We start from the raw sequence: 23,127 nt of genomic DNA, 5'->3' as shown, positions 1-23,127 counted from the left end.
TTGTAACCCTACATAATTTTTTATACATTTAGTATTATCACTTTCCTTGCTGTTCATGTCTTTTACCATCTGAATAAAATTTGCTTGTCCTAAAATACATTTTTTAGAATTTCTTTAAGTGAGAATTTGTAGAGATCAAACTTTTTCAGTTTTAAGTTCTCTGAAAAAAAATCTTTATATAACCTTCATTCTTGGGAATAATTTTCTTTGGTACAGAATACTAGGTTATTTTTTCTTAGCATGTTGAATATATCATTGCCTTGTGCTCTGGCTTCCATTTCATTCCTTTTTAGGTGCAGTTGTTACTCTCATTATTTGCAATAGTTATGTTAAATAAAGTCCCTGTTAATACTGATTAGTAAATATTAAACTTCTGTTCTTAAGATGAAATACAGGGCTAAACTTTTATGAGTCTGTGATCAGAATATTTGCACCAAATGATATTCATTTCTGCTTCAAGGCATCTTTATGAGTATATATTGTTGATTGCATAATGTTGAACTCACTGACAGCAGCACTAAACCTATACCTGAATGAATTAGCACATGTTCTTTTCTCGAGGGCCACAGCTCTGTAATCACAGCTTTCTTGGGCTTAGGAACACCAAACAGTGCTTCTGCACTATAATTGGAGGTAAGGCACATTTTGAATGCCAAAACAACCAGCCCAGTCCATCAAAAATGGGGGAACTATGGCATTCAACAGATTGAGGAGGATGCAGGGTTAGAGTGTGAGAGGTGAGACAGGAAGACCAGGGTTCCCAATTCAGCCTTTGCTGAGAATGTGTGTGTCCAGTAACTAATCTTTTTCCACTTCATGCATAACCTGAATAATAGTGAAGGTACTGCAAATACTGGGAGGTTCCTAATAGACATTAGCAAGGAGGTGAATTTGTAAATCCAGAATCCTCCAATAATGAGTGTCAACTGTAATTGGAACTTCTTTTCAAGCCTTATTCTTCAACTTTAGTGGTCTACAGTTTCACTTTACATATTTATTTTAAAAATCTCCAGTTTAGTATCTTAGTTCTAAGAAAATGTTCAGTATTTTTTCAAATATTTTTCTTTCCCATCCTATCTCTTTTCTTTTTTTAACTTTTACTTCCATTATTTATGATTTTTAGCTATTATTTATTGGCTTCCTTATCTTTCTCTGTATTGTCTTGCAGTTTAATTCTTTGTATGTAATTTCCAGTTTATTAAATCTTCTATATCAGATATGTTGATATAGCTGACGTTTCACTTACTTTAATTTTTATGTTATTGATTTTTTCAAGTATTCTTACTCTTCTTATAATTTCTTGCTCTTTATTTATAAATTTTATCCTCTTCTATTTTGTTAAACATATTAGGCACATGTATATGGTTTTCTATCCCACATCTGATAATGCGCCTTTTAGAAGTCAATTTAATTCTGATTCCATTTTCTATTTTTTCCTAAAAACTAATTATATACTTTTTTAAAACTGATCTATTTTGTATTTTCTTCTCTTTTCATCGTAAATTATTAGTTTCTACTTCTTGGAAGTTTATTAGTGCCAATTGTTGAGGCCTGAAATTACAATTATTTTATAAAGTTTTAGTTCATTTTTCCTAGGTGCCTAGAGAACCAGCATGCATATTGCAATAGATGCCAAACCAATTAAAGAAAATGCATTTCATTTTTGTCTTGCTTACAATAACTGAACTTTCAGTAAAGCTGAACATCTTTTCATATGACTTATAGCCATTTACACCATCTGTAATGAGGAAAACTCCATATACTTTGTTCACCTTTGTATTAAATTGTTTGATATTTAATTATAAACTCTGTTGCTCATTGGAAATTAAGAATTGTAACCTTTTTAAGCACCTGCCTGGCAAATGCAAGGTTATGAGTTCAATTCCCGGTACCCCCAACCCATATCTGTCATATAAATCCATGTCTGTCATATAATTCAGAGATTTTCTCCAGCCTATCATTTGTCTTTTGACTTTGCATTTGGCATACAGAAAATTTATATCAGCTTTATTGAACATTAAAGTTGATGAGTGTTAAGTGTACAAAGTGATGGGCTTTGAAAACTGTTAACACACATGTAACCAGCACCCTAGTAATGGTATAGCACCATTCACTTAATCCCCATAGCCCTCACATGCTAATCCTAGCCATTGTTGATCATCGATCTTTTTCTTTGCCCTTCTTGGAATTTTATGTAAATATGATTGTGCAAGATGGAGTCTTTGTGCATATCCTCTTTCATTTAGCATTATACTTTGAGATCCATCCTATGTCACTGTGTATCATGTAATTGTGTTTATCCATTTTCAAAATAGCTTAAAAGTGTTCTATTATATGAATATTCCTCAATTTATTTATTTATTCCCCATATATGTATATTTAGGTAGTTTTTAGCTAGTATGAATAAAACACTATGAAAATGTGATTACCAATTTTTGTGTAAATGTTTTTCTCTTGAGTATATGACATGGAGTGGGAATACTGGGAGACAAATTGTATGTTTAACCAGATAAACTTATAAACTATTTTCAAAGTGGTTGTATCATTTTGCATTCCAGCCAGTGATAATAGTACGTTCCACCTGCTCCTCATCCTCCCCCACATTTGTATCATCAGTCCAGTTATTTTTAGTCACCTTTTTTTCCATTGGGTGTGTAGTGGTATCTTCTTGTGGCTTTAGTTTGCATTCTTCTGTTGACTAATGGTGAATATTCTAATGTCTTCTTTGGTTGGCTATTTAAATATTCTCTCTTCATTTTTGTTCTTAATGCCCTGTAAGGAATCTTTATATCTTTACTCTGATACCTTCTGCTTCTTTGCGAGTTAGCTTCTTTATTTTAACAATGTCGTTTAAGAGTAAGAGTTTGTAAATTTTATGAAAGCCAACTTAAATATTATATATTTTTGTGGCTTTTAAAGTAATCTCTAGATAGCAAAAAGCCATGAAGTTTTTTTTCCTATATTTTTTTGAGAGAAGTGTCAGTGCTCACATTTCGATTTAGGACATATTTGGAATTAATGCTTAAATTAAAAAATCTTGCTAAACAGTATGTATATTGGCATTCTTTTTCCTATTAAAATTATATTCTCGATTCTGCATATGTGCATGAAAAAGTTTAACAGAGTATATATGACAAAAATACTTCTCTTTTCATTTACACAATTACCAATAACTGAAAGTAAGTTTTCTTTTTGTTCAGAAGATAACCTTTAAGAATACACTTCCAAAAATTATATTAAAATAAAATTTTAGAAGCCTTTTTGACAGGCATTAAAACTTTGCCAAAGATATTTTGATTTTATTGATGAAGTTATTCAGGCTATAGGCATATATATGATTAAAAAGTTTTTCGCTATTTTCTAAACATCAGGTTAAAAAATTGTGGGTATTTCTAGTAAATTAGCTGCATTCCTAGAGAATTAACATAATTGTTGTGAATAAGTATTTGTGTACTATAGAATCTGAGAATTCACATGAACTGGTAACTAACAAAGTAGTATATTTTAATATACACATACTTTCATGAATACAAAAAGTGAACTGTCACTCCTAGGAACTTTCTGAAAGAAGTGTGTAGCTCAGTAAAATGCTACTGAAATACATTGCATCAAAGGTTACTATTTTAGGACTTCCAGGAGAACATGGCGGATAGATAGCAGCAGCTTCGGAAGCTCTCTGAAAAAACGCACTTAAAATCCAGGAATGGTGCCGGGCGAGAAATCCTAAGCAAGGGGAGATATACTTTGCCAACCCAGGAATGAACTACACTAAGAGAAACCAACTGGAAATGCAATCCCGGTGATGTTACAGGGACAGATAAGGTCTTAGCGCAGAAGCTGGACCCCGTGCCACTGGAAGCCATGATTTGAATTTCCTGCAGCCGCTGCGGCATCCCAATCGGTGCGGCAAGGAGAGAGGTGTGAAAGCTCTCAGAATGGGAAGCGGAGAATGGAGTTGAGAGTGGGACTGGCCAGGAGCCCTGCATCGACCTGTGGTGAGTGAGCGGATTGGGGACCCTTCCATAGGAGGCTTCAGCAAAGGATATACTGGGACCGGGCAGACTAGCTGGAACAGGTTGTTGCAGTGACTTCAATCACATATTCCCCTCTCAAGTGGGATTGGTGGGGAGTGTCTGGCCTGCTTGATGTTGCTGACTAAGACCCAGTAGGCTAGCCCAAACCAGGTCTCAGCGCCTGGAGGTGCACCCTAGCAGTGAAGCCTTCAGTAGGTTGACTGGGAGGGATGGGCCCAGCATAGGCTGCCCAGGTCTCTGTCTCCCTAGTACACTGCAGTGGGCGTGAACACCTAACTGGTGCAATTCAAACAAATTATGACCAACAAAGAAATAAACTGGGCCTCCTATATTCGCTTGTATAAAAGGAACAAAAATATGGGAAGAGGGAGCAACAAGAAAGGGTCCTCGGCCCCCAATCCTGAGAAACATGCAGTATCAGATTCAGCACCAATAGACATAAAGTGCTGTCTCAAGAGCCTCATAGATGAGTTTAGGAATGAAGTTATTAACGACCTGAAGCAAGATATAAGTAGAATAGTTAGAGAAATGCTAAATACCCAAGAAAAAACAAATGGTGGAATGGAAGAACAGAAAAAAAGAGAATTGTTTGATGGAGAAAATAGAGAAAACATAGAATATGTAAAGCAGGTTCAAAGAGATTACCAGGAAACTAAAAACTCTATGGAAAACTGGTGTAACAGCTTGAAAGAAACTAAGGATAGATTATCTGAACTGGAGGGCAGATTTGTAATATGGGAGCATGAAATGAAAAACTTCTTAAAAATAAAAAAAAAACAGCAACAATAAAAAGGCTAGAAGACGATAAGAGGATCTATAAACTTAAGAATTAAGAACATAAAAGAAGAAGTAGGGACACAAACAAATGGACTACAAAAGCTATTCGCAGAAATAATCCAAGAGAATTTCCCTAATTTAGCAAATGGTAAAGATACTCAGATGTACGAGGCATACAGGACCCCAGCCACCTACAACCCAAACAGACCTACACCCAGGCATATAATAATCAAAATTCCAGAAATCCAATATAAGAACAGAATATTAAAAGCCGTCAGAGACAAGAAACAGATCACTTACAAGGGAACACCCATCAGAATTACAGCACAAACCATCAAATCACAAAGAGCATGGGTGGAAATCATTCAAGCTTTGAAAGATAATAACCTCCAGCCAAGATTGATATATCCTGCACAACTGTCCCTAGAAATTGATGGAAAAACAAGGTGCTTCCAGGATAAAGAGGAACTAGGGGAATTTGCAACCACCAATTCAACTTTACAGAGAATACTGCAGGATATTCTAAAAAAGGAAAATACCAAGATTCCAGAAATAGTGGCAGAGAGGCCACAATGAATGGAGCAGAGAGTGAAATGAAGAAGACAAACTGACAACAAATGACAGAAAAAGAGCTCAACAGATATGAGGCAGAGAAGATCGGATGGTAGGAACAGCTATTTTGGAGAAAAGACATCATAATAGCTAGTGCTGATTTAGTATCATCTTGTTTTGAAGTCCCATCAAGCTTTTATTCTTCTGTCTCCATCGGTCTTAACAGGTTGTATCTTATTGGATTTTATTATATGTGATAATATAAGCAAAAACTTTTATAGACAAGGAGATTATACAGAAACCATTGTTCATTTTCTGTTAATTGGTTCTAGATACCCTGTAATACTGTCATTCTCTTGAATGGTTTTACATTGTGTTGATATGTTTGGTGCTACAGTATACGAAGTTATACTCAAATATTTCAAAGAAAGAGACACTATGGTAACTATTTTATGTCAGGATATCTTGTGGTGAAACACTATTTTGCTTAAATGGTTATGTTTTGACCTGCGCTGTTCTATTGTTATTGTTTGCCCTCTTTTATCTCAATCCCCCTTTTTTTAAAAATTATTTACTTTTTTCTTTTTATCTTTTTATTTAAGGGAAAAATAAATAAAAAATAGCAGGATACATTATAGTAACCTACTTTGATTTCCTAGTAACTTGATTTGAAATCCTATATTGCCCTCACCATCTTGTTTTGACTGATTTTCCCCTATTCTGTTTTGCTTGATAGTACCAAGTCCAAAAGTATAGGCAAAACTGTGAAGACAATAAGATTCATTATGACTCCCATTCCGGTTGACTATTATCTTCTTTTAAAGTCCTGTAATGTCTCCAATGCTTTGGTTTTATTCTTTACTGTTTTGTTCAATTTTATTATAACTGGCAATTCTTAAAAATAGCAAGAGACAGTATGGTAACCATTGTTGATCACTTTGTATTTTGTTTTTACATTATCTATAATGTCCATCCTTTTGATTTGACTGACTCTGTTCTGATATGTCACATTTGATTTTGCTCTCTTCAAAAAAAGTAATAAGAACTGTGGGAGTAATAAAACCCAAAGTGTGTAATTGTTATTGTACAAAAGAAAAGAAAGTGCTGTAAAGGTTATAACTGCATATATGTTTAAGTGTATAAGATAGATAACCATATTACTGAGTTTTGTTGGATTATTGAACAAAACTTTGCACTCTGTTTGAAAGTCCACTCTATATGCTTCAATTTTGTAACTTGAACAACTATTTCTAAGATGAGACAATGTAATCTATTAACTAGTGATTTCTTACTGTTTATTTTTTAAATTTTGTATTACTTGTACCCTTTTTTGTTTTTTTTCTCCTTAAATAAAAAAAAGGTTACTATTTTAAAGGTTAACTTTAGGATCCTTAAGTAAATTTTTCATTATTTTGGGGTGTCGTGGTTTATATCTATATGTTCCCCCAGAGCCTCCTGTGCTTATATGTAGGGCTTTTGGGATGTGGCTGGATTATGTGTGTCTGTGCTGGATTAGGAGGTAATACTGGGATTAAGAGTGTGATGATTGGATTAGTTTACTGATTCGTTAGCATTGTTCTGGGTGTTGGTAATAGGAAGTCCTACATTGGATGTGGGTAGCACCAGCCATTAGGTTTGTAGCCTGATTGGGATAAAAGGGAAAGATGGAGAGCAGGCCACTGCTGCTGCTTGGTGCCTCCTGCCTGCTCTGCCATGGGTTGCTTCTGCTCTGCCATGCCTCTCTGCCTTGGAGTCAGCCTACTACGGACTGAAACCTTGACAAACTGTGAGCCAAAATAAACCTTCCCTCTTTTAACGTGCGGTTGTCAGGTATTTTGTTTTAGCAATGAAAAAGTAATTAAGACATTTTTATTTGGAAATGTCATATATAATCCGTGGATTTATAAACTATATTTGAATATATTATTAAATTTAGATTTATATCACAAGAGATCTATAGTAGATAATTTCAAATTTCACTTCTGTTTACTTTTCTTCACTACCACCATTTCCACCAAATACTAAAATTATTCACATTTCCCTCTCCTTCTCCACTATTCACCAATAAAAACTGGAGAAGCTAGAGGAAATATGCATATGTGTATGTCCTCCTGTATGTGATGGGGTTGTACACGGTGCTTTCACATTGAACTTTAGTTCTGTTAACCTCCTTCTTTTTAAAATTTTGTGACATGGTCTCACTAAGTCTCTAAGTTACTCAGGCTGGGCTTAAATTTGTAGTAAAGGAGATGTTTGAAAGACAAGGGCATTAGATTGGTTCTCTGTAGGTCCAGAATGTAGACCTGGGACCAACTAGAAACTTGCAGTGAAGTGGATCTCAGTTGAATTTGAGGAACTGTCCAGCAGAGTAGTAGGGTGTGCAGAGCTACTCTTTATTAAACAACTGACAGGGAAAAAATAAGTGAGCATTAGGAGTTGCTCCTTCAGTTTGGGGAGAGCGTATCTATGTGTACTGACACTTCTTCCTTTGTGCAGGCCCAGAATCTTACATAGCTTGGATCACATCATGTTTGGGATGCCAAGCCAGAGATAAGTGGCCAATTAAAACAATTGTTTTTAAAGGTCTCATCTATGTCTAGAGTCCCCTGATCTATCTTCTTAGAATCATGATCGTATTTCTCTTCACTTTTGCAACATCTGCCAACATGCAAACAGCAGCACGCAGGCTGGGTAAAAATTGGACAAGCTGCTGCTATGATCCCTTATCACTGAGTTTCTGTGTTTCCAGAAAGAAGGTAGGAAGTGTCCTATAATTAGAATTTGGTAAACTATAATTATATTGGTTAGTATTGTCTGTAGGACCAGAATCATATACAGTAAAAACTTGAGGTGCGAGTAACTTGTTCCATGTGTCTTCCACAAGATGAGCAAACATTTCTAATTTTAACTTGATAATGATTGACGTCTTGTAATATAAGTAGTATGTGAATCCGAACATCACGTGATCACAGCTGAACTGATAGTTCTCCCCTCCTCCTCCTCTCTATGTCTCTGTCTCTCACTGTGGGACCGTAGGTCTCCCAACAGCAGGAGATTATGGAGAAGAGCTTGTCTGCAGAGGAGGAGGAGAAAAAGGCAGAGGAATCCCTCACTTCAAAGGAGATTAGGAAGTTTGAGAAACTACACGATTTTGCAGAAAAATACCACCCAGATAAGGCTGTAGCAGTGAAGCTGTTCCATGACAATGCAATGTCCCATTTCATGAAATCCTCAAAAATTTCATTTCATGAAATCCAAGAGACATTGGATAGGCTCCTTGTTAAAGCTGCACAAAAAGAAAAAGATTCCAGTTAGGCAATAGATAGCGGTGATTCCATTAGTGATTGTGAAAGTTGTCCTACACAATAACCCCTCCATGCCTCCCTTATACTAGCCATGAAGATTTTCAAAATTAAATGTAGATTATTTCCTTTGTACTTTGTATTTCCTTCATTATTTTGTATTACAGTATTGTAATCATTTTTACGGAATATTTTTGGGCTATGGAATGAATCATCTTGAGTTTCATCATTTCTTATGGGGAAATTTGCTTTGCTATACAAGTGCTTTGGATGAGAGGCATATTTCCAGAATAAATTATGCTCACAAACCAAGGTTTTACCACGTGCATGTATATATGTATAGATATACACAGATTTATTAGATTGGCTTACAGAATCAGAAACTGAATAGTTCATAATAACAGTTTGCATGGTGGAAGGCAGCGGATCTAGTAGCCACTTAGTCCAAGAAGCTGGAGGTCTCAGTACAAGAGGGACTAAGGATGTAGCACCAGTCCAAGTCTGGGGACCTGCAAGCTCTCTGAAGACTCACTGTTGTGAATCTCTGTGGGAAGGTTGAAGAAGCTGGAGTCTGATGTCCATAGGTCATGGCAGCTGCAAAAGATGGACTCACTCCAGCAGATACAAGCGTGCAAGCACTGACTGACTGCTTCCTTTTACCTTTTGTTCCATAGCAACTGCAAACGTATCAGATGGGTGGGTCTCTTCCCCCTCAGTTTGCTGGCCTGCATGCCAGTCATCTCTGCAAACATCCACAGACACGTACAAGAGAGTTCTGTATTCATTTCCTAGGTGTTTTCTCAATCTAAGTTGACAAGAGTAACTATGCCAATGAAAAAATGCATAAGAAGCCTTCATTATTTTGAGAGATATACAAAGGGAAATTGGAATCATCATATTCTATAAAAATGTTTCATAATTGTGGCAGCTACCAAATATGTAAATATCATAACCCAGAAGGACGGTATGTCCTATGCCGCCAAGGAGAGATCATGAATGTGCCAGAAGTAAATTCCTGCTAGAGAAAAAGTCAGGAAGTGTAAGTCCTCTTGATAATATTCCTTATGCTGGAATTTTATTTGAATCTACACGATCAAGCTTATTTTCTATTAAGAAGCCAATAAAAGGTGCCTTAAAAGAAATGCATGGCCAGTTAAAAATTATTCGGTTTTTTTCCTCCTCTCTGGATTGCAGCCAAAATCTCAACTTTGATGAAAATATGCACATACAAGATGTGACCAAAATATAAAATGAAATTTTAAATTTAAAAAATATTATATAGTGCCATTTATCCTCCTCAAAATATTCCACTCACAACGTACTTATCCCATGGCTCTTCCTACTTTCTGAAGGTATTGGGAAGTCCTCTTTTGTGTTTCTGAAAAGTATGACTGAAGAAAAAAATATACAGTGAATGCCGTTGCCCAATGCTGTCCAAAAGAAAAGCAGACTCATAAAAGCATGACAGTATGTACTCATCCAGTTTATTCACCAGATCTGGCATTGTGTAACTTCTGTCTTTTCTCCAAAGTCAAAATTACCATTAAAGCTAAAGGTTTTTAATTATTTCAAGACATTAAGGCAGCCATATCAGCCCAACTACAGACACAGGAAGAGGACTTTTAGAACTATCAGAAAGTAAGAACAATGGGGTAAGTGTGTTAAAAGCAAGAGGGACTATTTCGAAGGGGACGAATAGCAATGTGTGTTTTAACATTAGAAATTTTAAAAGTTTAAACATTGTCATTTCTGATAACATCTCATTTGGCTAACGTTGACCATGAACTTTGTATCAGAGGTGACAGTGCAATTGCTGTCATAAAAAGTTTAGCCTGAAGTAGACACACTTGATGGTACCGATCACTAGAGATATCTGTGTACATACTGGACAGAGTTGTTTACTCTCCACTATAATAGACTGCATTTTTAAAGAGGCTACAGTTTGCACTAAAATTTGGTAGAGCTTTATAAATATATGGTCATGGCATCTAGGAAAATGACTTGAATTTTAAAACATGGGGATTTCCAAACATAGATTTAACTTTTATTAATGGCATGAATATGGGTAAATGATATGCCCAAATTTATTTATCTATAAGACAAAGATAAAACTTTGCATAGTTCTCATGAAAAAGAAAAGTATAAATGTAATGTCTCCTAGCACAGCAAAAATCTAGTTAGTGTTCAGTTAAAGGGACCACTGGCAGAGCCATTGTCCTCTTGTAGGATACAAAACTGTGGCTTCTAGGAAAGCTATTGGGGTACAATTTAAATAGCATTAGATTTGGGAACAAGAGTAAGATCTCTAGTAACTTAAAATTTTCATGAGGAAAAGTGTATTCATTCCCGTCACTTCTTTGATCAGTACCTTTGTGATATAAAGGAAGTAACATCTGTTTTTGAAAATCACTTGACTCAGTAGTTTCCTAGTTCCATTTCATTTTAATTAGCTATTATTATAAACTATGAGTTATATTTGTAAAGGCTTACACTACCCCTCAGGTAACTTAGGCACTTTTGTAAATAGCATACTTCTGTCACTTTCCTGGGTTCCATTTACTGTAATATCAGCCTGCTGTCCTTGACTAAATGATGTGGCCATTTAGTGTAGTGGCCAGCGGGTACAATTTAGTGTCCCCATCTATGTAATTGTTACTTGCCCTCAGGTTTCCTTGAGAGAGTTAATAACGCCTCAACTATTGGGAGCATTTTACCATTAGAGAACCAAACACAAAGGTGTTTCTTTAAACACACGATCTGCATATTGTAGGGTAACCGTGAGCACAAGAGGAAGACACGGTTCCATTGTGTAACAAATGACCTGATAGACTGTCCATAGGCATAAGAAGTAACATTCATGTTGTGGTTTAGCATTTTGGCATTTTGATTTCTCACTGGCATGTAAGAAGCTCTGATTTCTCTTGTCAAGAAAATAAACTTGGATCCTGCCATTCTTTTACCCCTGGGCCTTCATTTTGCATCAGAATTTGAAGGAACAGGTTCACTATTTTGCATTTTAGTTAATTCTGTGACTTGTGTTGTATTCTTATCCCTGAGCTATTAAATTGTTCAAAAATAAATTTTGCATTACTTGTTGAATATGAAACATGCATCTCATTTGCCTACATTTTATAACAAAAGATAATTAATATTTACATAATAGTTTGAAAGTCAGAATGACTGTTACTAATAAATTGTCATATAACTGGGCTTAATAGGCAAGAAGAAAATAAAATCTGAATTTTTCTATTGAAATGTGTAGGCTCAGGAAGAGAGAAAACTACTCACACACACATTTGTATATGTATTTGTACATATATTTGTATGTGTGTATATATATATATATATATATATATATATTTGTATATGCATGTGTATTTGTGATAAACACGTCTCAAATGACAGGATTGAAAAATTAAATGACCAAAATTCAGGCTACATACTAAGCCAGGCTAAGGTTTCAGGGAAATCTGGGACCTACTCCCACTCCCTGAACTTTTATGGGAAGCCTCTTGGGGAAACAACAGCCTGGACTCTAGAACATTCCTGGCCCAGAAAAAGGCTCCTATGAGCTCATGGGGGTTTCCATGCTGACAACCAGCCTTGGCAGCTTTGAAGACTCCAGCAGAGGTCACTCATTCAAAGGAGGCTCACCTCTTGGGATCAAGTGGATCCACCAGCTGATGTGTCTGCCTCCTATTGCGGGGAGCTGAGGGATCTAATACCAGAGTCCTTAGCTTGGGAGGGTTGTGGATCTGGTCCCCACGGGAGAGGCGCTGTGTGGATGCATGCTGGACCACCAAGTGATGAGAGAGGGTCGCCCTGTTAGCTTTCACGAGTCTGGGAAAGGTGTAAAACCATGCGGTCCCCCGAGAGGTGTAGATGTGGGGGACATGGAATTAAAGTATTTCCCTTGCTTCCTCTGAGGTAGGGGCTTCACCTCGGGCCCACCTCACCTCTCCACCCAGCACACATCCCGGCTCACACCGATCGCTGGACCGTTCTCTTCCTGCCCCCAACGCCAACATCCGATCTGTCCCCATCTCCAGGCAGCCACTTCTAGGGACTGAGGAGTTGCCGGGGTTGAGCCCAGCCGCGAAAGCAGGGCGCGCGGAGGGCGGAGAAGCGGGGCGCAGCCGTGGTGGGTGCGCCCGGCCAAGAAGGGCGGGGGCGACGGGGGCGCGCGGAGGAGGAGAAGGAGGGAGCGGGGAGGGCGTGCGAGCGAGGCAGACAAGAAAAGGGAGCGCGCCCGCCGCCGCCGCCCTCCTCCGGAGAAGGCTGGAGTGAGGCTGTGCGAAGCGCCGCATTTCAATGAGGACCGGCCGAGGCGCAGCCCTGCTCTAGCGGCCTCAGCCCAGCGCCCGCGCCCCCGCCGCCGCCGCCCCCAGCCCGCAGCCCGCAGCCCGCAGCCCGCAGCCCCGCGGCCCGGCCGCGCCCAGCCCCGCGAACACAGCTCCAGGAGGCGGCCGAGCGAGGCCACAAAGACCCCGGCGGCGACTCTCCGCGGACCGGTGCGTGGTTTCCCAGGCTGGGGAAGGGAGCCGCGGGGAGGTCCGGCCGGGTCCCCGCAGAGCTGCCGCTCCGCAGCCGCGCGGCGCCCGGGGCAGGGCGGGTTCCCGGCGTGGCGGCCGCGCCGCCCGCGCTCCGTTCCTCGAAAGGCGGCCGCCCGGCCTCGCCGCCCTCCCCGCCGGCCCGGACGCTCCCTGCGGGCGCCCCGCGGCTGCTGGCACCTGCCTCTTTTGTCTGGTGCCAAGGGGCTTGAAGGCGAAGTCGGGGAGAGTCCCCCGCCCCTAGAGGCTCTTGGCCGGCTTCTTCGTGCGGATGGGGAGCCGGGCGGAGCAGCTGGGATCATTGTCAGAACTGGCTGCGGAGCCAGGACCAAGTCAGCGCCCGGAAGGAGTGGCCGGGCCGGGCCTTTTATTGTGTGTGTGTGCTTTCCGTGTGCCCGGGAGGGAGGATGGTGTGTGCTTGAGGATGGAGCCAGTCCGTGTGTGGTGGTGGCTACGATGTGGCTGTTGCAAACACATTTTCAGGGTCTCGAGTTCCCCTGGGGACAGCTAGGCTGCCTCACCTGGGAATTAGTACCTGCAGTGCTAAAGGCGTGCGGAGAGGAAATGGCATTTTCCTCCTAGTGGGAGCGCATGCACGTCCTGCACCGCCCCACAAAAGAGACTGCTTTTGAAAACCAGATTTGAGTGGAATCGCTGCTGGGTCTGGCGAGGAAGTGCTTGTGGGTGAGAGTGGGATGAAAGATTTCATTCAAACTGGCTCTCTGTCAGCTGCACCTGTGAATCTGTGCTCAGGCTATGGTGCACACGCACACTTGCACACTGCAGAGTGTTCATGAATAAGTATCATGACTATTCCTAAATATATCGCCTTTTAGTGGGAGAGGAAAGTAGGGCAGCATTATGAGTATGAAGTGTCACATGAATGGAGGTCAAAAGTGATGCCGGGAGGTCATATGTAGGGAAATTATTACAGATAGGCGCACAGATGATTTTTACCCTCATGGTGGTGCACACACTGGAAAGCTGTGTGTGTGTCTTTTGCTCCATGCCTGTCCATCCAGCTGAATGAGTCCCAATCCCACTGCTAAAACTGTGGGACATCCAGGTATCACATCTACTGTATTTAGATGTGATAGTGTCTGTGCAGCTGCTTTCATGGGGTCTCTCTCTCTGTGTGTGTGTGTGTGTGTGTGTGTGTGTGTGTGTGTGTGTGTGTATGTTTCAAATTTGTGAAATAGGAAGCAGTGTGATCATCCAGATAATGACAGAGATTCCTCAAAATGGTGAGAAAGCCCACAAAGAACAATCAAGGATGTTGGTTTCCTGACATGGCCAGTATTTATAGGAAAATCTCTGATGAGAGCATCTGCCTCCTTCCCTGCCAGTGTCTGTGGTCCCTGCGGCCAGATCAATGTGGTTACTCTTGGTGCCAGTGCACATGTGTCCTCAGGCCCTTAGCCACCATGGTCTCTGGATGTGGGGCAGTGTGTCCTGACTGGCTTCCCAGGCAAGAGGTGTGCATCTTCGTCAGGAGCTTCTGGTTCACATGTGTGACTAAGCCAGGTGAATGCCAAGCCAACAAGGCAAGGCAAAGAGCACCTGCTTTGATGCCACACATAATTACCAGAACACTAGGATGTGTAGTGGTTTCTGATACTCATTTAGTGTAGCTGTAGCCTTGACAATGACTTCATGTTGAGTGTGGTTTTGCTTTGTTGGCAACATTACTGGCTGCATTTGGATGGACTCAATGAAGGGAGTTAAAAGATGTGGGTTTTGCCTTGAGAGAACACATGATCCAGTTTGAGAAAATACGTGAATAAAAATAAACTGTCCACAATTTTACTCACTTATTATTTTGAGATGTGTCTGGTTATATTGTCCAGTGTGATCTTGAATTCCTGGGCTCAAATGCTCCTCCTGCCTTAGCCTCCCAAGAGCTGCAACTGTAAGCTAGTGTCCTTATGCCTGCTTAAATTCTATTTTAAATTCTCCTTCCTTCCTTCTTTTCCTCTTCTTTCCCTGATGCCCCTTTCTTTTTAAAATTCTTGCTCTTAAAAGCCTTTCCCTCTAGATAGTTCAAACATTTGCCAAATTACTTGGCCTTTGCCAACTGTGAATTACCGGCACCCCTAGGAAATGGCTGCATACTCAGTCTGGCATCACAGCTATGACATCCTTTACTCCATCCCCGTGAGTTTTCTCTTAGTATGTGTCAGTTTGGGAGAAAACCCCTAGGGTTGAGGAATGCCCACTGCCTTTAAAAAGAAGACAATTCCCTTCCAAAGTCAATTTGTTGCCCCCTAGATTTTTGAAGAGCTTAATGAGTGGACTTAATGAGTGGACTTTAGCATTAGCAGACTCCTGCTCCTCATCCACAAGGCACTCACATCTGTTGGAAGACGAGAGCTTACTTAAAAAGTACATGAACAAAGTGAGAGCTGTTACTCATATCATAAGCAAAATATTACTTCTATTATACAACTATGCCTACAGGATAGGATATCAAGTTATACTTGTTTTTAAGCTTTCTAACTTCCAAATCAGTGAAACCAGGTCACAGCTGGTATAAATTCTTCAGAACAATGCAAAATTAGACTGTGCTTAGTTACTGGTATTAAGAAGTAGGAGGTAGTTTTCATAGGTATTTAGAGGAAAAAATACACTCATAATCACTGCAGGTGTAAATCCTGCTCCATTCCTCTCTCCAGATTTCTCAGTGGGGTTGGCACTAGAATCCTGATGCTTAAAAGTGTTAGAAGCCTGGTAGCTCCTACTTCTGCTTTGTGCAGACGAAGTTCTTGGGCGGGGTATACTAGGATCCTCCTGTATCCTTATGAGGATACAGGATCTAGCACACCTAGCTTTGGAATCAGTAATCTGGGTTCTAATCCTAGCTCCCTCCATTACATGGTTGGGACCCTGGATAAATCCATTCTCAGCCTTGATAATATTAATTACATTGCTAGTTTCATGTGAGCGTCAGATAAGTTTTTTTTAGCATATTATGTAATTGTTGACAAAAATATCAAGAACATCTGAGACATTCCATAAATACTATTTTCTTTTATTCATTTCATGAGTGCCAAATCTCTAGCCATGTTTCTGAACATGGAAGTTTTTGTTATAACTTTTAGATTAAATTTATTTTTCAGCTGATACATAAAATGTTTAGACATTCCACTGGATCAGAGATCAGTTTACAAGCAGTCAAGGAAATATCAGGGAAACTTAGAGGTGTGATTGGTGAGTTTTGGTTGCTTTTCAAAAAAAGGCGACACCGTCCATGTAGTGGAATTTTGGAAGTACCCTTAGAGTCTTGCCTCAGCTTTTCCATTTTATTTATAATTTGCTTCATTGTGCCTGAAGTTCTGTCATTAAAATTTTTCCCTTGAATGCTGAGTTCTCTCCACCATCCCGATTACCCTGTTAAAACATGAATCTGCCTGCCAGGGCCGACCTTTCTCAATGAACTCCTTAGAAAGAGTGATTGACCCCATAGGCAGCGTGCTGATGGCAAGACCTTAAAACTTTGCTTATCAAAGTTTAGGACAGAGAAAGTAAAAGGACTTCGGAGGCACAGCGTCCCTTTGAGTGGGTCATGAGATGAGGATTAGGATTCTTTGGGTGCCTCTCTTGCCAGAAGGGGAAGAGTCTGTACCTATAAATTCTTTTTTTGTGCCAGGGTCAGGAACAGAAAGCAAAGTTTATTAATTAAACAATTAGTACTTGTCACATGCTAGAGACTACCCTGATTGTTTCATCTGCTTTGACTTAATAGTATTAGTGACAAGTGCTATTCTCATTTCCATTTCTGATTGAAAAAGTTGAGGCTTGAAGATGTCGATCAGGTACATTGCTGAAGGATGCATAGGCAGTATGGGGTCAGATCTGGGTTAACAGCTTGAAACCTTGATTTCCTCAATCACAAGGTTAGAGAGAGCCTTGGGAGGAAGGAAAGGCAAAGGTAGCCAAAAAAGTAAAATTTTTTCTTTCTTTGCTTTGTTTTCCTCCTCCTGATCTTTCTTTTGTCATTTTTCAAATGCCAATTAATGGAAACACTAAATGTAAGTGAGTTAAGGCGAATTTCACTTTTAAAACATTAAATATGTGCATATTTTGAGTAGTCTTCCTTAAATAGGTAGAACCTACGGATTGATGTAATTTGCTCTCCATCTGGCCACGAAGAGCACATGCTATGTAAAACTTTCGCTGCCTGGCTGTTAAATGCTGCCTGCACATATTCTACCCTGGCATACCGCTTATCTTTAGCTAGGTTTGGAGAGAAAGCTTATTTTCTCTCTGCTACCAAGACTAGCGCATTGTCCTGCAGGAAGCCATGAACTTCAGAGTTAGGCAACCTTGGAAGGGTGTTACTGGCTGGAGCATTTCTCAACCGCATTACTTGAAGAAACTTTTCTGTGCCTCAGTCTCTCCTTTTTAAGTAGGGACAATACCACGTTAGAAGAGCAATGGGACTTCCCCCCAATAGGTGGTAGGCACTCAGTGTGTAGAGGCTGTTTCTAACAAAACTGTGGTTGAGTAATGTGCTATTTCCGCCGACATCTGCCTCTCCCAATTCTTCCTTGTCCTCCTCCTCTTTCTCTCCCACTTGATAACTCACATTAAACAGATCATCTTGAGTATAGCAATATTTCCTCCCAGTTGCTGCTAAGCAGAGCTTTTCAAACCAAGATCTGCAAATAACCTCAGGCTATGTGTCTTTTGTCTCTGGGGCCCTGCAGGTGCCACCTGCAGTCCATCATGTCCTTCGGCAGAGACATGGAGCTGGAGCACTTTGACGAGCGCGACAAGGCGCAGAGATACAGCAGGGGGTCGCGGGTGAACGGCCTGCCCAGCCCCACGCACAGCGCCCACTGCAGCTTCTACCGCACGCGCACACTGCAGACGCTCAGCTCGGAGAAGAAGGCCAAGAAGGTCCGCTTCTATCGGAACGGAGATCGATATTTCAAAGGGATTGTGTATGCCATCTCCCCTGACCGCTTCCGATCTTTTGAGGCTCTGCTGGCTGATTTGACCCGAACTCTGTCGGATAATGTGAATTTGCCCCAGGGAGTGCGAACAATCTACACGATTGATGGGCTTAAGAAGATTTCCAGCTTGGATCAACTGGTGGAAGGTGAGGCGCGGAAAACCGCGGTTTCACTTTCAAATTTCCCTTGTGCTCTGTTTGCGGTCAACCTCATAGTTTAGCAACCGTATTGTTCCACTTGAGTTATGCTATCTATTTCTTGTAAACAAGAAAAAGAAAATTAATGGGTTTAAATCCAGTGGTGTATTATAAAAGGCAGAAGGGGAAAATGTCTAATTCTACAAGATTATCTATTTTCTTTCTCACACCCACTCTAAATTAATTTTAAAAGTTCATTTTGATGTCTCAGTTGCATACTTCACATTCATTTCTAGACGCAAATTGAACTTTTGCTATCACAATGTCCAAAAGTACTTGAACTGAAGATGACTAATGGATCATAAAGTTTGAGAGCTGAGAAGAACCTTAGATAGCTGTCAAACTGATTAATTTTATCATTGGAGACTGGAGACTGGAAAATTCAACTGTCGTGTCTGAGATTATGTGGCAGCTTAGTGGTGTCCACTGGACCAAAAATGAGAGTTTCTGACAGCTCTTCAGTGTAATTTTTCCTGTGTGTGTGTGTTTTGTTTTGTTTTCTGGCAGTACTAGGAATTGAACCAAGAGTCTTGGTGCTGAGCTAATCCCCAGCCCTTTTTTGTTTTGAGACAGAGTCTTGCTAAGTTGCCAGGCTGGGCCCAAACTTGTGATCCTCAGACTCCTGGAAAGCACTGGGGTTACAGGTCTGTGCCACCAGCCCCATGATGCTTCCTTTTAAATTTAAAGAATTGTTGTTGTCCTATGGTATTGAGAATCTGAAGGAATTATTCTGTTCAGATTGTCTTGAAGTTCAACTTATATTATTAGTGATTATCTATTTTAGGTATTTGATGTGATAATAGGGCTGTGTAGTTTCACGGGTGAGGCCTGGTATCTTGTACAAACAGAATGGGCTGCCTGCTCTGGATTGTGCTTGCCTTAGAATGAACTCTGTTTGAACGATGCATAAAGCCTCTCCTTGCCTTAGAAGTAAAAATGACATTAAAATGCTTTGGAGAGAAATGACCAGTGCTAAGGTAAGATGTAAGGCAAGACTCCAGATCCCTTTTGCAGAGCAGGTTTTTCTGAGAATGAAGTCTCGGAGGCCTTCATGAAGAGGAAAGAATAGAGGAGTAAGAGAATTCAGTCTTGATTCAGTCTTGGAAGAGCTTGACATCGCCCTGAGTTTAGCTTGACTCCCACAGTGTCTGTTCAGGCCCTTTTGTCTAGCTGGGTCCTGGAAGAATGTCACATAGTCCCCTTGCCCCTGGCCCTTGTGTGGATAGCAGGAAGCATCACTTTCAGCCTCTTAAAAGAGTTTGGGGTTGCTGTTTTCTGACTGAACACTTGCAGGACCCTCTTACCTTTCTTTGGAGTCAGAGTGTGTATGTAATTCAAGGCCCAAAGCCTGCCCTGGTTTCTCCTCTTTGTCCCTTGGCAGGAATGTCAGTCCTGTTATGTGTGACTGGACATGAGTGGGTATGGAGGAGCCTGGGCTTGGTGTGTTTATTTTGGGGGAATTCATATCTTTTCCACGACTTGTCACTCCATCAAGATGCTTGTAGACTTGACCTTTTTCTTCTGTACAGAGGTTGAGACTTCCAGTAAATTAAAAAGGAGGAAAATCAGTATAAGGTTTGATTTTTGTTCCCTGTCTTTTGCATGACCTTGGAAAATACAAGGATAAATAAAACATGTGATGGACCATTCAAAGGGGTCTGAACAAAGATCAAAACCAAAGTCAGATGCGTGATTGTCCTTAAGTGGAAAGATGCTATTGTGGGAGACATGCCAAGATCTCAAATCACATCCTAAGGTAGCTAGGGGGAGTTGACACCTAATCTGCTCTTGAATCACTTGTGCAGCATCAAGGAAGGGGTGCTTCAGTTTACTACTAAGAACTGATCTTTACTAAACAGTAGTCAGTGACATTCCTCGGACTCCTGTCTTCCAAGGACAAGCCTATAGAAAGTGGCTAATGAGAGTATTCCCTCCTATCTAGGGACTGGCAAAATCGTGACACGCTTGCCACCATCTTTTTCTTCCTTGTATTTACCACAGTATAATACCTGCTGAGATGATGAGTGAAGACAATAATAATGGTTCGCAGTTATTGAGCACCTGCCAGGCCCTGGTGAGGTCCTTTGATTATGGTGATCCATGTACTTCCCACAATAATCCTAAGAGTTATTTGCTGTCATCCTCCTTATACTGTATTGGCATGTGAAAAGTGAGAGTGGTGTGGTCGAGTAATCTGCTCAGAGTCACACAGCAAAAGAGATGACATTAGAATTTAAACTCAGGACGAGCAGTGTCAGAGGTAGAACTCATAATTGCCACTGAGATGCCATGTGCTTTGAATTCAACCCCTTTGGAAGATACTCTTGGGTTTGTTTGAATACTGTGAATTTTTCTTTGATGTAGTAGTGTGGCAGGTACTTTAATGGAAAGTTAATTACAAACAGTTATTCCTATTGCTGTTAGTGGTGTTTAAATGAAATTGACTGTATTAGCTATTTCTTGAAAACAAGTATTTTTATTGTTTCTTAGTTCTAGGAATAAAAGCTGCTTTTCTCAGAAAGACTAATATTTTACCTTCAAATACATTTTTTCCAACCAGTATAAAGTAACTGCAGATCAAATATTCTGCTATTTAAATATTACTTTTTTGAAAAACATTAACCCTTTTTCCAATTGAATGGGCAGTAAGTTCAGTACAGTGTGTGACTTCACATATTGACTTTTTTTTTTGAATTTTCAGTTTAAACTGATTTTTTCCTAACTTATAACACTGATAATTAGCATGCAGCTGTGCTTAGTGTTTAAATAGCTGGAAATTCATTTAGATTTGCTTCTTTGTCAATTACATTTTTGCTTAGTCTGTTAAAATGCAAACCATTACTTCGCATTCATCACTAGGCTCATATCTCTCACTTTACATACTAATTTTATGTAAACGTCAATGCATATTATTAGCTTTTTGTTTTCTCTTTCAATATGATGATGTTTGAGGTTTAAATTAAATCTTTGTAGTGAGTGCAGCTCCAAGTATATTTGGCTTGTGATTTTCTAAAGTTTGTTCTTTCTTATTGATCTCAAACTAAAAATTCCAAGTTACAATGACATGTAAGTTTATTTATAACAGTCTTATGGTTACTTTCACTGTTTTATTATTATAAACTGATTATTATGCGTGAGTGTAGTTTAAGGATGTTGGCAGAGTTGTCTCTGAGCCCAAGTTATATAAAGCACATGTGTATGTATGATCGTATATGTGTCTGTGTATCTTCATGTGTGTACGTGTACACATATACAGCAGCGACTGTGATACTCTTAGTTATTTGCCTTTAAAATGGCCTCAATATTTTTTTTAAATCATGATGCTTAATGAGGAAAGTTGAACTGTGGACCTATTTCTGCAAATGATTCATCTTGAGACTTGGCCTCGTTTCCCCCAGTTTTCTACTGCTTATGTCCTCCTGTAGTGTGTACACGTTGTAGATACATGATGACACCCTTTGAACTCTCAGGAGAAAGATGTGAGGTACAAGCTGAGCATTGATTGATTGATGATTGATTTTTTTCTTTCTTTTAACATCTTACGTGATTGAAGACAAGAGAGGACTAAGCATTTCCTTATTTAGAATAAGCTACACAGATCACATAGATACTTGTGTGTGTGTGTGTGTGTGTGTGTGTGCATTCCCACATGCACTAGCACTACTGGGGCCTTCACACTCAACTACATCCCCAGCTCTTTTTAAATTTTTATTTTGAGACTTGTCTCACTATGTTTCCCAGGCTGGGTTCAAACTTGCCACGCTCCTGCCTCAGCCTCCCAGAGTGCTAAAATTACAAGCACGCACCACCATACCAAGCTAGTTGTGTCATCTTACAAATATAAAAAATATCTGCAGTGTTAGGAATGAATCTGTCTTCCTCCTTGGTTAATCATGCTTACCTAGACCACTCTCAGCCCTCTTTGGAAATTGCCTGACTTCAGAGCTGTAGTGTAAAAGCACTGTCCAAGTCTGCCTTAGAATCTACCTCTCATTAATAGCCACACTTTGTCCCACAGTTAGTGAATCTCTTTCTATGGCTTCTTGATTACCTATCCACCTTGGCAGTTTTTCTGTTCTCTCTCTTTTTTTTTTTTAATCTTTTTGCTTTTTTATCAGTACCAAGGATTGAACTCACGACCGCATGCTTGCAAGGCAGGTGCTTATGCTGCTGAGCTAAATCCCCAGCCATGTGGCTTTCCTCTGCTTTCTTTCTCTAACTCCTCATCTTCCTCTAGACCTCTCTCTGCTACATAAAAAATCTTCAAAATTAAGTGTTAGAATAGCTGCAAATTTGCTTTCCCTAAAATTTCTCAGAGGAAACTAGGTCACTAGCTTTTCTATTAGTAACTTCTTAGCAGTACCACTGTGTGTTAAAGATAAACATATTATCCACTCAAAAACTGACTACTTACTATATCCGAAATTCTGAGTCTTGATTTTTGTACTTAACCTGATTGTCTTGGAAACTTTTTCATACAGTGCATCTAGAACTATTGTGTGCTTTGTATTTTGTATTGTTCTTTTATACAAGTGTACCATAATATATTCAACAAGTCTTCTATTCATAGGCTTCTAAGATATATCCAACCCTCTGTTATTATAAATAATTTTATAGTGAATACCCTTGAATATATGTTTTCCAGGCATGTAGGTGACTATCTTTGGAATGAAATTTCTAGAAATAACATTATTGGGTAGCGAGGTAGAAGTATTTAAGAGCGATTGCAAAATTCTTCTCCATAAAGGTGTTCACAGTGC

The 23,127-nt window shown here is 39.8% G+C and overlaps 1 protein-coding gene across 5 annotated transcripts in view; it reads left to right on the top strand.

Moving 5' to 3' along the window:
* The first annotated feature begins 13,044 nt into the window (after positions 1-13,044).
* The window catches only part of Dclk1 (doublecortin like kinase 1), a 329,654-nt gene continuing 319,571 nt past the window's right edge, over positions 13,045-23,127 (top strand). For all 5 annotated transcript variants that reach the window (XM_003477423.5, XM_023560569.2, XM_013140987.3 and 2 more), the window contains exons 1-2: positions 13,045-13,176; positions 17,922-18,316. In XM_003477423.5, the coding sequence (XP_003477471.4) occupies positions 17,941-18,316 (376 nt within the window). In that variant the 5' untranslated portion in view covers positions 13,045-13,176; positions 17,922-17,940. The remainder of the gene's footprint in view (positions 13,177-17,921; positions 18,317-23,127) is intronic.

This window comes from Cavia porcellus, unplaced genomic scaffold, assembly GCF_034190915.1.
Source record: "Cavia porcellus strain 051 isolate PalLab524CR breed Dunkin Hartley unplaced genomic scaffold, mCavPor4.1 scaffold_21, whole genome shotgun sequence".
NCBI classification, from domain to species: Eukaryota; Metazoa; Chordata; class Mammalia; order Rodentia; family Caviidae; genus Cavia; species Cavia porcellus.
The sequence above is the reverse complement of the archived record's forward strand: the minus strand, read 5'-3'. Positions and strand labels throughout refer to the sequence as shown.